This window comes from Falco biarmicus, chromosome 9 (genome assembly GCF_023638135.1).
Source record: "Falco biarmicus isolate bFalBia1 chromosome 9, bFalBia1.pri, whole genome shotgun sequence".
Lineage (NCBI taxonomy): Eukaryota > Metazoa > Chordata > Aves > Falconiformes > Falconidae > Falco > Falco biarmicus.
The window spans coordinates 53,062,265-53,077,322 of record NC_079296.1 but is presented as its reverse complement, the minus strand read 5'-3'; the positions used below and the strand labels follow the sequence as shown (position 1 = coordinate 53,077,322).

General features: G+C 41.7%; 1 protein-coding gene across 2 annotated transcripts in view; it reads right to left on the bottom strand.

The window, feature by feature from the left end:
• Window positions 1-4,485, bottom strand: part of DOCK1 (dedicator of cytokinesis 1) — a 319,207-nt gene extending 314,722 nt beyond the window's left edge. For both annotated transcript variants that reach the window (XM_056351327.1, XM_056351328.1), the window contains exon 1: window positions 4,333-4,485. In XM_056351327.1, the coding sequence (XP_056207302.1) occupies window positions 4,333-4,378 (46 nt within the window). In that variant the 5' untranslated portion in view covers window positions 4,379-4,485. The remainder of the gene's footprint in view (window positions 1-4,332) is intronic.
• Window positions 4,486-15,058: the final 10,573 nt, after the last annotated feature.

Sequence of the window (15,058 nt, the reverse complement as noted above, 5' to 3'; positions counted from 1 at the left end):
GAAAGGCACTAAAATACCCTAACCTTGAAGTGTGCCCAAAGTCCACTGGGTTTCAAAGCATCTAAAATCAGGCTAGTTATAATTTGCCCTGTCATGACATGCAACAAAAACTCACCAGTAACACACAAAAATACAGGACTCCCAACTGGTGTGGCCCAGAGTAAAAACTGGTCTAGTTTGTGGGTTGGGTATTTTGTTTGCTTGTTGTTTTGTTAAATTAACGCACACGTAAATACACACCTTCCACAGCATGGAGTATGTCTGAGCAGCTTGCATGGTACTGACTAAAGACTGTGAAACACAGATTCCATCTCAAGTACTTGCAGCACCATCTACTTAGGAGAAAGCTTGAGCACACCTAGATATACCAATTGTACATATACAGTCATAGAAGTACAGACTATTTTTAAAACACTAGTGTCCTCGACATTGATGTTATCTTTGACCTAAAACATGTCACTAGGAAGCACCTACCCAGGCATCGCATGCTGTCTTGGAGTAGTAACACTCCATGCAGCTCCCCGTAAAGATGTCCAGCCCTTTCTTCATCAAGGCTTTGAATTTATGAAGCTGTCCAAAGCCAGGAGCACCTTGCCTGCAAGGCAGAGCCCACACCAGCTTACTGATTACAATAAGGGCACGACTATTTTCCAGTAACTCATTAGGAGTAGCAGAGAAAAGTAGAGTCAGCATCCAGAAAATTAACAGGATTTCACAGACGGCATAAGCCCTGTAGCTAGGAAGTTCTCCTTCTACATGTGACCGTGTGCAGACACATGTGGCATTATTATTCTGTTTCACTGTTTATTTTTAAAAAATAATTAAACTATCACAGTAGTGGTGTCATTACTCCATATCTGCACATACTTTTGAACACAAAGGAATGTTTAAAATGGTATTTGTAGTAACCATAGTAGCATCAGTTCTACGTCTTAGTGCAGTTTTGAGCCCAACGGAAAGGGTCAAATAATAGTAGAAGTCAAGATGATCTGGAAGCTACAAGAGCCACTTTGTGCTATCTCAGAAGCACTATTCAGGCTCACAGACTTCATAAAGCATGTTGTTACATCTCCTCTCCACTGGCATAAGGAAGAACACCAAAATTACAATTCTCACATCGCACTAAAAACAAGAAATATGAGAGTGAGCAGCCACTTGCAACACCATGGGTACGCAGCAGACATAAGCAGCTTCTGGGGTTTGCTGAAAGCCTCTGATGACCCAAATGAGGAAGCCATACACCCATATGGCCATCTCAACATGACCACATGGCTCCCCAACAGCTTGGGGCAAGAGATGAAATACAGAGCTAGGTGCTGAGAGGAAGGAGAAAGATACACAGCATCAGGAGTGGAGAAAAGCTACTTCAATTAAGCTGATCATTTTACTGTTTCAGATGGTTCCCCGTATGCTAATCTAATAACTGTATTATCCCATTATATCCACACCCATTCTTCATCCAGCCTCCCCGCACGCCAAGCCCCGAATTCTCTCAGGAAGCGGAGCTGAGTCACACTCCCAACTGCCTGCTGAGATAATGCCTAGGCGCTATGCAGCAGCCCTCCTCATTTTAAGGCAGTGAGTTTAGTTTACATGAATGCTGGACATCCAGCACCATCTGCAAACCCGGTGGGTTTTGCAAAGTGGAGATGGCTGAGCAGAAGTGTTTCTTAACACATCTGTATCTCTACCACACTTTCAGTATAGGTATGTTGCAATAACTTAGTCCAACTGCATCATGGCCAGCAAATCTTTGGGACTTGAGACAATAAAGCTTAGCTGTGCACAGGAACATACTAGTCAAGAGGAAGAAAACCAGTGTATACATATGTATTACATATACACACGCATGTGTTGTATATACACGCATGTGTATACATACACACATTTCTTGAGCTCCCACTACAGTGACATAAATAACATAACCCAACCCATAGCAATAGATACCTTCCTGTTATTTTTGCTTTAGTGAAACCTACAAACCAAGTATATTACATGTATGTTTCACCAAAATAGCAGTACAACAATTCTATTTGGGAGCAGGCAGATGTTTCTGTTTCACTGTCAGACAATACTGATCCAATGACAGTCTCCAGGACTGGTCATGACAAATAGTTAGGAAGAAAACTATTCCTATGTTAGCATGCTCAGATTAACAGGGCCTTCTCCATTTTTGTTTGGAACTGTGTAACTGCTGCATCAATTCTCCACAACCTGAAAGTTTCACAAGCAGTAAAAAATAAAACATCACTAGACTCACAGTGTACAGAAGCGCCTTTTTTAACAACACAAAGATGCATAAAACACATGTAATCAAACTGAATATTCATATTCACCTTCCTCAGGACACCAAAAAGTAGCTATCCTTCCCAAAACCACATCTAACAGTGTAGCAGGGGCCAGCAAACTGCAATGTTCAATTAGCTCTAAATCAGATTTTATCTCCTTGCACCATTATGCCTACTTTCAACTCTCACACACCTGCAGTTCAGCAGAGAAATACCCTAATTTTGTTGAGGATCTTCCCTCTCAGCCAACTTGCAGGAAAAAGAAAATAAACTATTGTAGAAAACCAAACTTATTACAAAACCATAACAAACCTCCCGAGCTGTGGACACAAAGTATCAATTCACCACCAGTTGAGCACATAATATTGTGCTTTTTGAAACAATGAAACCAGTTTTGTTTTTTAATTACATTTCAGTCACATTTTTTTACCACACAGACAATTTCCCACACTGGACACCCAAACATACTTCAAGTATATTTGGATAATGCTCAGTTTGTTCCAGGTGTCTTATTCTCTCACCCTTTCAAAATCACTCTCAAGACATCGATTCCTGGAAAGCTGGGTCCAGGCAACCGCTTTTGCCACAGCAGCAGATGAAAGTTCCTGCAAAAGAGGAACTTGCTTTCGAGTGTTACTGGTTTGTAACACTAGCGCACATTATGTGACAATGTAGCCATTCCAGTCTTTCCGAAACACCTTACCTACCCCACACAAAAAAAAAAGAAAGAAAAAAAACAACACAAAAAAAAAACCCCAAACCAAACCAAAAAATAAAAAAAAACTCACAACTCACCACACAGGTATTTGGAAAACTTAGCAAGCAACTGCCCTCTGTAGCGCTTCTGTATATCTGTCCTGCATCCTCAGCACTGAAATTACTCACAGGTCTCACACAGTGTAACTGGACTTTGTAATTTGAAAGTCATGCTCTCGTCTTCTAGGGATGTACACACAGAACTTAATTCCTAAAATTCACTTGGGCTCTTACTTAAGACCCAGAAACTCTCTTCTTGCTGCTCATGTTGTTTACACAAGGCTTAGCTGCGGGTATATATGAAAAGTAAGTTGCTCTTTGCAATCAGTACGGTCCGGGAAGTGTGGTGGACATTGAATTCCGTATTTCCAAATTGAATAGTCAGATTTATTACTTCCTTCCCCATGACAAACGCTTTCACTCACGCCAATAAACTTTTCTACTCCGTAACCCCTAAAAGAAAGCCTGTGAGCAAAATGAGCCAACTTCAAAGTCAAGATGGGCGCTCTTGGCACACCAGTGCCCAAACCCACCAGGGATGGGTCCCGTTTAACTACGGCGGAGACGCTGTAACCACCGGCAAGAGCACAAACCCCCTCTGTGCGAGCGGGGCGGGAAAAGCAGAGTACGAAATGGATCCCTGGGCAGCAGCGGCAAGGGGGAACCCCTCATCTGTATGAAAGTCACACTCCCTGCGAAACGCAGAGCCTTCTCCCTTGGTGGCCTCCTAAGGAAGGCCAGGAGATGCGGGAGCACCGGGCATCACCATGGCGGAGGGCAGAGCTTCTTCCCACCAGGGAGCCAGCGCTGGAAGCGTATCCTGTTTAGCTGCCACCGGGGAGGGGAAAACCAGAAACCGATGTAAAAATAACTCCCAGCCCTCTTCTACATAGACAAAGCAGTATTCGGGAAGGGAAAACAGAGAGAGAGAGAGGAGAAAAAGGCAACTTTTTCAGCAAGGGTGACTCCGGCACGGGTCGCCCAGCGTTTCCAGACAACTTCCGAACTTCCCCACAGCAAAGCCCCGCAGGGAGCGGAGCGGGGCCAGCCCGGCCGGCCCGGGGCACCGGCGGCCCCGCGGGCGGCCCGGGAGCTCTCCTCAGGCGGCGCGGGAGCGGCGGGCACCGCTGCCCGGGGGAGCGCGGCCACGGCCCGCCTCAGCCAGCGGCCGCGACGAGCGGGGCGCGGGGAGCCGGGGAGGGGGCGAGGCCCGCGGCTGGGGGTTCCCCGCGGGCGGCGCGGGCACCCGCAACGCAACAGGCGGGAGCGGGGCCGGGAGGGACCTCACCTACGCCGTATTTTTCCTCCCTTTTGGTGGGAACCCAGCGGGTCATGGTGCTGGGGGCCGCGGGGGGCGGCCGGACCGGGCGGGGATGCGGAGCCCCGCTCCTACGCCGCCATTTTCCAACCGCGGGACGGGAAAAGTTTCTACCGACGGCGGAGTCATGTGGTGCGGGCGGAGCCAGCGGCCTGGCGCCCCGGCCGGCCGGCCCGCCGCGGGGGAGGCGGGGGAGCGCGGGCGGGCAGCCCCGCTGGGCGGCGGGGGGCCGGCGGCGGGAACTAGGGCAGCCCCCCGGCCCCGGGGCGCTGAGGGAACGAAGGGGTGCTGGGGGAGCGCGGGCGGCCCCCCGGCCCCGGGGCGCTGAGGGGGCGCGGGCGGCGGGCGCCCCGCGCGGGAGAAGCCGCAGCTCCAGCCGCCCCCCCGGCCCTGCTGCTCCTGAGGGGAAAACCCGGCCGGACTCCGCACAAAGGAGAGCAGGGTGGGTGGTGCCTGGCTGGCGGCCTCCCTAATTGTGCCATGTTATTCCAGGTACACCTGGCCTCGGTTTGCCGAAAAGTTCCCTTCCCTTGGCAAAACCGGCCCTGTGGAACCGGCGTGACTCTCCCCCAGCGCCACACCACCGGGCACCGCCGGCAGGAGGGTCCCTGTGCCCTCAGGACACTGGCTCCTGAGAAACCACCCGATTCTTGGTGGGTTTTTAGCTCCTGCCCTGACCCCTTCGGCCACCTGCCCCTGAGGGTTCCTGGCTGCTCCCATCCCACAGAAACGGGCTAAAACAAGGTTTCTGCCAACCTTTAAAAGTAGCAGGGTCTCTGCGTTTGGGTATCGCCACATTGCTGAGTGCGCCGTTCAAATAAATCCTTGGCCATAAACATTAGAAACCACCTAATTTCTAAACCTAAATCAAAAATCTAGGCGAAGCTTAACACCTCCGGGCTAATTAGAGTGTGGCATACGTGATTACAGAAGAATTTCAAGGGAAATGAGCTTCTTGGTCCAGACCCCTGTATGCTTGGAGAGACTCAGGGCCATGATGTAAAAAATAATTTAAAAATTGGTCTTTAGCAAAAAGAAAGTAAACCGTATAAAAGCCAGCAGAAAGAAAGATAAGTCTTAAAGAGACATAAAGAGCGGTGAAATGTCAGACTGGCTGTTTGTTAGGATTAGTCCTCCCCAAAATGAGAAGCCCCGTACTGCAAAGATAAGCATGAAAGCAGGTCCTCTTTCAAGATCAGGGTTGAATCTCTCTTCTCTCCTCATATTTTGTTGTATCATTAGGAACGCAAGGGGCCACTTTCTGCAACAGCATTCGTGATTGTCAGGTTTTTGAGATCAAGTACTCATCTCAGACACCTGAAGGAGTCTTACTTCTCTGTTCGTATACCTTTCCTTTTCCCATCCTTGGGATTTGTTGCCCAGGTCACCAGCTACACATTTAAGCCAATCTAAAATTTCATTGCTCCCCTCCGGCAGAATTCAATCGCCATTGTGATAGAGCAAACTACTGCACCTTTATGCATTATGCCCGGGAGTGAGAAGATCAAAAGGTTTTCAAAGTCAGTTTCATGGCTCATCATCTTTATCCTGCATTAATGGGTAAATGATTAGAGTTCTTACCAAAGACAAGTTACAAGTGAGTTCTTTGATTTAACAGGTTTATTTTTATAAGATAAATCAAAGTGAATTAACTGAAATAATAGACGTACTTGCCCTGTTCCTATAGTCATCTTTGGTTTTCCGCAAAAGGGAAAGAAGTAAGAGGGAAAAGCAGTGAAGCGGTAGTATCTATTTCTAACTATGAGTATTTTGCAGTTTTACACAACTGATGTTGCGATTTTTGTGGTACCACTAATTATGTGCAGCAAAACTGCTGAAGCTGCTCGGGCATTAGAGGGTTTTGAGATTTTTAAGACTATTACTGTAATAATCTGTAGGTCAGGGAACTGGATTGACTTTTCATTTAGATTACTGACAACCAGGAATCACTTCCATGAACTCCGTGGCAGCTTTGCAGATCCGGGGTACGAACAAGGGATACAAAACAGCACTCTGATGTTAATGTAAACCTGCAGGTAGCTGTAGTTAGATAACAAAGTGAGCTATTCCTATATTCTATCCTTTCTGGGCCTCGAGGTTCAAATCTGAAACTCAGACTGTGGTATTTGTTTCTGTTTTGAAGGAGGCTAAAGGAGCATGTTTCCTTTCATGAGAAAAGTACTGCTGACAACCTTGCTTCAGGTGTTAACTTAAGGTTTAAATTAAATTCCTATACAGATTGGCACTCCTTAGGCTCAGTTTACATGTATATCTGCACTAAATGGAAATTACATATACCTAGGATTAAGTACACTCCTAAGGCAGGAAGTACCGGAGTCAATAAAATGAAAGTTGAAAAATTACTTACAGCTTCTACATATTAAATCTGTGATTCTGTATTACAATAGCAAAATTCATTTTGACGTCAGTGGAAAAAGAGGTTTGTGCTGTTGTCTGATCATGATCTCTAACAGAAACAACACGAGTAATCCCATGACCAACATAAAGCCTCACTGATACCTTCAAGGGTCTATATTAAGTTTATTACTTTCCACATTTTCATTTTAATGAAAACATGTTATAAATAGAGCTAATGCCATTAAAATTTTGATAGCCAGTAAAAAATACTCCTCCTAATTCACAATGCGTAAATATCCCAATGCTGGTGTTTTACAGCTAGGAAAAAAAAGTGGTAATGGGATACAACTGTAAGATGGAGAAAATAAAAGATTTTTATTTCTCTCCAGCACACATCCTGAAAAATATTTTTCATTACATTGTAAAATGTTCAAGCCGACATATTTTACATACTTAGGCATAATATGTTTCTTCACACTGTGCATATATGTTTTTCGTTTATGAAGAGGAAACTGAAAAATCCTTCTTTCCATAAAATCTGAAAGTTTTATCACATCATTATGTCAACTCTTTGGATTCTCACCTTATTTTTTTGATGCATCATATTGAATTGGAGGCACTTCTCTTGGAGCAAAGAAACATTCCTTTTCATAACATTAACTCCAAGAAATTCAAATGCAGTATTTGGCCATGAATGATATTTGAAATTCTTGTCACAGAGATTAGGAGTATCTTTTGAAAAGGATGAATGGAAACAGAACTGTTACCCTGCACGAAATATATTTGCAATAAATAAGAGATACTCTGTACATGTACTGATTCAATCAAGTTGTATTTCATACTTATTGCATATGACTACACGAGAGGAATGTTTGTTCCGTCTCAGTAAAGTATCACAGTTTTTGTAATAATTTTTTTTTCATTGACTTTCATTACATTTTCAATTTCATTGAATTTACCTTGTAAGTAAATTCAACATTTTGACTCAAAGCATGTAAGTAATTATTCTACACTCACAATGCTAATTCCTCTTGGAGGTAGTGTGGAGGACTTACAAAATCATTTAATAAGTAAATTTTTTTCTTTCCTATTTCTATTAAGGGTATTCTTTGGAAGTGGTATTGCTTCCATTCCAGATACCCATCGTCCGGTTTTGCTGTACAATTTTCATTTGGGGTGAATGACCTCTATGCTCTAGATCGTTTCTATGATGAATGGCTACCTATGTTACGTGTTTGGGAATACACAAAGTAAGAGATTTTTATACCTGATGGAAAGAGACATTTTTAAAATACCTTTTTTTTAATTATGTATTACTCTTATTCCATGTGGAAATAAAATTAAGTTTACGAGTTTGCCTTACAAAAATTATTTCAGCCTTGGTCTTACATATACCTGATACATGTATAATTATCTTAGGGATCTCTTGTAGATGAATATGGACTTTTTTCAGGGAGAATTAAGAAGCCAAAACTGAATTTCCTTGGACATTCCTATCGTTTTCAGTCAGACAAGGTGTGGCATTTATAAACCTGGACTGAAATTTGGCAATCAATAGAGGGAAGTTTTGAGCCCCTTCAGGTTTTGTCCATGTGTTTTTGAAGTATACTCACTAATCTTTAATCTTCCCTTTTACAGAATCATTTCGATTATATATGGGTGTGTCTTAAGCTTTTCTTCTAGTGGGATAAGGTTTGTGATGACCAGCATGCTGGCTGCAGGACCTCAGTTGCCAGCAGAAGTATTCAAAAGCAACATTTTATTTCATGTAGCTCCGGCAACATATATTGCATTCATTGCACTGGTTTAGTATCTTTCAGATGGGTTAAAGAAAGCACCTCTCCTTCCATTCTGCTGACTCTTAATCAGCATTTACTTCCTTCTTGCATTTGAATTTGTATATTTTAAAATTGTGGGACTATTAGGAATATAAAGCAAATTAATTATTTTTAAGTTTGGAAAGAAAGATATTTAGTTCAGAAAGGAGATGAAGATTTATTGAGTAATATTTTTCTATTAAACTGTTTATGTTTTAGCCTAAAAAAATGGGGCTTGGTTGTATTGTAATGGAAGTGATTGTTTCATAAGTTATTTTCCTTCAGAAATACTTCATGCTGTTCTTACTGTGTTGCACTGAAAGTGATGTTTAAATGCAAATGTGTGAACATCTCCTAGTTACTCTTTATACATAAGGGTTTCCAGAGTGATGTGCTTTAGGAAAGATATGATTATCATTGATAAAGCTGAGTTTGTACCCTGGTATTTCATCTAGTATGCTAGAATAAAATACTTTACATTTTACAGTGCTATGATAAATGTAAGTGGCTTCATTTCAACAAAAGGGGAAAATCTGTTTTCTGGTCACGCCAGCGTGTAAGATTTTACATTCTTCAGCAAAAAAAGTGCAATGAGATTTTACGGGGGGTCAGTCTCTGTTCCTGTGTGCTTTGCACAAATACAATCTACATGAATAGTACATCTTGTTCTGTCAGAAGCATTGTAGGCATCGCCTTAAGTAATGTGTTTATTTGATTGACAGTGGCTATCTTGGACATTGGCAGATAACTAGTTAACTTTGGACAGAAAGGCTGCCTCACTAATGGGAACTTTCTCTGCAGGATCAGGAGCAGCAGGGAGCAGCTAAGCAGTGTATTTGCCCTACTGTCACCCTTCTCAGGGAGGGTGTTTATTCCTGCAGGACTGAGACAGCTGAAGTACTTAGGAAACAATGTTAGCAATTTCAGCTTTTGCCCAACTGCACCACAGCCCAAAATTTCACCCAATCTAGGCATACTGTTTGTTTCCAACTGAAACACTCAGCAACCTGAGCAAGATAGTCTCACTCACATTGAGTGTTGTGCTGTAAACTCCAAAGCACACAAAAATTAAGATTTTTCATCAGTTCCTTACACAAGCTGGACTTTAACCCTTCATAGCAACACACTCATACCCTGTGCAAGTGCTCAGGAGCTTCGTTACAAATTTTACAGTCAAGCCCCAAGCAGTTAAGGGAAAGGCTAGTACAAATGACTCCAAAATACAAGCTAGCATATAGTTTACTTTTGGTTAGTGGCAACCTGTTCCTCTTTGCAATAGCTTTGAATAACCAACAGTATAAAGTTTTAGGGGTGGGGGGGTGGGGGGGGTGTAGTCTGTTTAGTATTTGCTGGTATGTTTCTCATATATTTGATATTTTTCCTCAAAATGAGATTATGAACTCAGTGTATATACTCTTTGGCAAAATCAAAGATAAGTGGCAAAACAAATGCTGTATGTAACAAGTTAAGGAAGAATCATTCCCAGAGGCCTGTTAGTTTAACTTTATAAACTCCCACAGATCTATGAGTTTAAATCCGACACATTATGTTCAAGCCTTGTAACAAAAATCAAGAACATTTTCCAAGAAGAGTGAGAAAGATTTTATCTGGGACTATATTCTGGTAAAGTTGTTATTAGAAGCTGGATAATGATCAGATACAAGGGTACAAGCTTGAGATGAAAACATACATTATTCCTGTTAATAACATTTAGCATTTTTGTAGCACTTAACACTTGGAAAGCACTGAGCAAATATTAACTCTCTCTTGTGAGACAGAAAGCTGTCCTTACCTCCATTGACAAGTGAGAGGCAGCTGAGCTAAGGACAGGTTTTTAAAATGTGACAAGCATTCAACATCTGAGAAACTCAGAATATCAGACCACTACAATCACTTCTTGATTATGTGATTTTCCTAAGGCCAAAAGTGACACATTAGCCATGGCAGGGTTTTATTTTATGATTTCCTTGGTCTGCAGACAATGTTCCCTCTCATCTTTTGATGAATGATATAAGATGACAATGAGAAATGACAATGAAAGAACATGATGTAGTAGCACCTGTTATAAGGTTTGAGAAACTAGTTACCGAAATGTGAAGTATTTGAAGCAATGATGAAAATTATACTGCAGGAAGAAAGAACTGGGCAGTATTCACAGAAATGGCCTGCACGTATAAAAAAAAAGACCGTTAATTTTTAAAGAAAAAATAAAAACATCCTATCATTTTTTTAATCTAAATTGTATAGCCCTTACAAGAACAAGTTAGAAAGGCATGGGAGGATGCTCCGGAGACTGCATGTACTGTAAGAAGCTGACATTGCTTTTGACAACGGCTTGATCTAAAGCAGTCAGCAAACCCTGCAACAGCAGCTACTGCCAAGCACGCAGGGAATTGTGCAGCACTGATAGTCATGGTCCAGGGGCAAATGGTACCCATTATCTCTCTCTCTGCCTATCTGCCGGCATGCCTCCAAAATCAGATTTCTAAATGTATTTCTCCCCAAACAGACTGGCAGGCTTTCCTACCATACTGTAAAAGTGGCAGGACTGGTTTAAAAGGCAGAGCCTTTTAAAAAGTCTCTCTCAGATGCACCACAGAATAATAACAGCTTTTGCTGCTTCCCCTGGCTTTGGATAGAGTCTGCAGTTCAGCCACTCAGAGGAGGTGATGGGGTGGTAACTCCGCACTTCCCAGCCGTGTTGGCATGACAGGTCCCATTCCATTTGGAAAAAAATAAATGTTTCCATTCAACCTTGTACCTCACAATTGATTAAAGGAGCTCAAAACCTCTTTTCCAGAATTAGGTATTGTTTATCCACCTGGGAACATACAGCAAGCCAAGGACTCAGCCACTTGGCTTTGATCTTCTATAAACACTAGCCTTTCTTTCTAAGTTCTTGTTGTGTTGGTTTTTTTTCTATTTTGACATAGTCAGAAAGTCTGAAAATGAAGCTTTTTTTAAGCTCCTCTATCCAAATAAACCCTGCACAGTTACTAGCTCACAGTATTTTAACTTTGTTTTTTTCTTGTCTATATTGGCACAGACATTTTTAGTAGAATTAACAGTAAGTGTTAGCTGATAAATGTGAAATAGTTTGCAACCAGGTTGACCAGGAAAATTTTGAAATTTACTTAAGCATAAATATTCCATTCTGAAACTAGCTGCATTTTTCTCCCAATCATGTAAGATCCAGAATCCTGAAAAAGTGAATAGAGATACTGCCTTCAGGTTTCATTTTCCACATTGAGCATGGAGCTATTGCAATTGTGCTGCAGCTGGCTACCAAACATTAAACGGTGCATTGCTACAACCTAAAAGTAAAAGGAAGAGCTGATCTAATTCTCAGTACCTTCCTTTTGTCTGACTTGGAAAAACATCTCAAAATTCTCTCCTGTCATGCTGGAAAAATGTCACTTTTTTTTGTTTGTTTTCGTGAGGATACTGCACTGAGATGAGTCAAATACAATAAAGCTGGTTTCTGTATTCCTGAGCTTGCTCTGGCTATGCTGAAACTTCAACTTGCGAACTATTTATGTGGGGTTGTTTGGAAATGGAAAGTTGTGAGTTCTCTTCCTTACTCTGTAATCATAAGTTGTTTGTGTCACTCCTAGGAACTACTCAGAAAAGTGCATTGGCAGTGGGTGAAATGGAAATACAGAAGTCCTTGTTTGAAATTGAGGAAACCTTTCTCTTCATCAGAAGCCTCCACCTGAAAAATGATGATATGCTTATTTGATAGAGAAAGAAATACTGAGGAAACAAACCATTTTCCAGGTCATTTTGAATGTTTGTCATCTATCTGTACATGACTATGTACAGTTATCTATAAAATACATAAATTTCTGTAAACTGCAATGAAAGTATTAATATTCTGGACAGGAATCCAATTTTATCTTTAAGCAGCATTTGCAGAGGATTGTTAAATCATATAATGGAAGCTTTGTCTAGACAGTTTTCTCGCTGGCCAACTTAATTTTTTTACTTCGATTGTTTTTAATGTATTTCCTGGAACAGTAAGTCCCAATAATTTGTTTACAACCTTTTCTGGAAACTATGTCAGTTTTATAATATTCTGAACTGATAATAATTTTTCTAAACCAGGCCATACATATTCCTGGAGTCTGAATGTTCTCGGAGAGAACTGTTAGCTGTAAGTTCTCTCGGATTGTTATAAAAAAAGTTATTAGTTTTTTTCTTTTCAAGTGAAACTTTATCAAGTGTATTACTTGGAAAGGAGCAAAGCTTTCTTTCAATGACTCTGAGATGTTTCCATTTGATGATTTTTATGATGAGTTACTACACATAAAATGACACAGTGTATTTCACGGTGGAAAATCCAAATTCTGACCATTATCAAATCCAGCACTGCTGTGACAGTCTCAGCATCCAGGCAGAGACCATCACATGGCTTAAAGTCTCAGCAGCGGTCATCGGAAGAATGGGGAAGAAATTTCTGTGCAGCATTTTTAAAGCTGCTGCCTTTGTAATGTTGACCCTGGCCTTAGTCCAAGCTCTCTAAAATCAATGGAAAGACTCGCATTGATTTTGGTGGGCTTTAACTCTAGACAGGCTTTTGAGTGAACAGGTTTCAGACTTTAGGTCTCTCAATCACAAGCATTAAACCAAGCCTGACTAAATGTTACTGGATTGCACAAGGCTGCAGGTGCTCTTCCTAAGGCCTATGATGTTATATTTTCATATATTTCTGAATGCACTTTAATAATGAAGTATTATTTTCCTCCACTTTCAGGGTGTGATCCTCTGAATCACCTCAAAGGCACAGAAATAACGTTAAGACACTGTTAAAAAGCTGAAATAGATGTATGAAGCAGAATTATCACCAAAGGCCATGGGTTCATTTGCGACACCTTTTATTTGGTTTGTGTTGTTGGGTTTTGTAAGAGAATTTTCCTTACTTTCTTCCCACCACCATTATTTTGTTTTAAATTTGGTTCTCTTTAACTTCAGTCCGCCTGCTCTCTAAGAACCTCTGCCTCAGTCAGAAAGGAGGAAGTGAAACTTGTTAATTAGATGAATAAAGCAGAATTAGCCCTTCCAGGAAATTGAGCTTCCCTCTTCCGTAGAAGCGCCTGTGGTTGGGATTCGGTCCCTCCAAGCGGCGTGGAGCACCTGCCCCGCCTGCTGCAAAGGCTACAGGCGTGTGTTGGTGCTGGGGGGGTCTGCGTGAGTCTGCGGGGGTCAGCTGGGACACGAGGTGCTTGTTGCAGGTTGCCAGCCTAGTACAGCCTTTGGACAGAAAATGTTTTGCAAAACTCTAGTTAAGCACCTGCTGGTGATTCCACCTGGAAAGCAGCAGCCTGCTCTGGAAGGCTTCTTGGATTGCATTCATACACCGGGTACATCTGCCGTTACGTTTTCAAGGACATACCACAGATTACATCACCAGACACCTCTGCTTACATAAGGGAGCATGGTTTCCATAGCCACGTTGCCATCCCCTTCATCCCACTGCCGGCGAATACCACCGCTACCTTAAAATGCAAAGGATTAACTTTCCAATTTAGAGAGGCCTGTGCTTCCGCGGGTATCAAAATTGTCACATTTTGATTGTTCTTTTAATGCTTTCAAAGCTGAACTTTTAATTCAACTTTAGAGTAAGAAATACTTTTTCTTGAACTCTTTGTATTTATATAGCTAGCTGTCTTTAGATTCGACAAGCAGATAGAGGAATTGTCTTGTAAAGTTGTAGTTCCCCTTTAATAAGCCACTCTGACAGGCAATTATTCATGCAGTCTGCTCTGTGCTAAATGTTTTTTCATGCTGTGCATCCCTGTCTCTTGATTGCAGGAGTGTGCTCCTGTGAATTATAAGTAAATATGAACTGGTAAGTATGAAATGATTTACTAGACCTTCCGTTGCTACATGATATTGATTCTGTTGTTGTGCATTATAAAGATGCAGGAGTTCTAATGAATAACATGGGGCTTTTCTTCATTCTTCAGATTTTTAAGGTTGTTCTACTTACTGTAACTTATTTTGACAGACGTTGGAAATACTATGCATAAAGAATTTCTTCAGTGGCAAATTGAAATCGGTTGTTGTTTAAATTTCAGGACAAAAATAATAAAAAAAATGTGCTAAAGTTTGGCCCTGGAAAAATGAATATGACATAAAGATGTAACAAGGTGAGCCCAATTCACCTTTATAATTATTCCATTTTCAGCAGATGCTTTCAGACAAGCAAAAGGCACCAGTAGTACTGAATGTTGTCTTCAGGTTTGGCAGCTTTCAAAGAGCAATTTAGATTACTGCTATCATCATTTTTATTTTTGTTAGAAAAGAATTTTGTATAGAGCTTCTCTACTTGTAACGAGTTGGGACCTGGTTGAAGCTAGTCATCTAGGATTCCTTGTGGCCAGTGGATAAAGAAGATAGCTGAAGAAAGCACTCATCCCATTTATCTCAGGTGTATCAGGAAGGGATAAATCGTCTCCTAATGGTGCTCATGCTTCTCCTTAACTAGACAGCCTATATAGACTATACAGTCTGTAGACCAG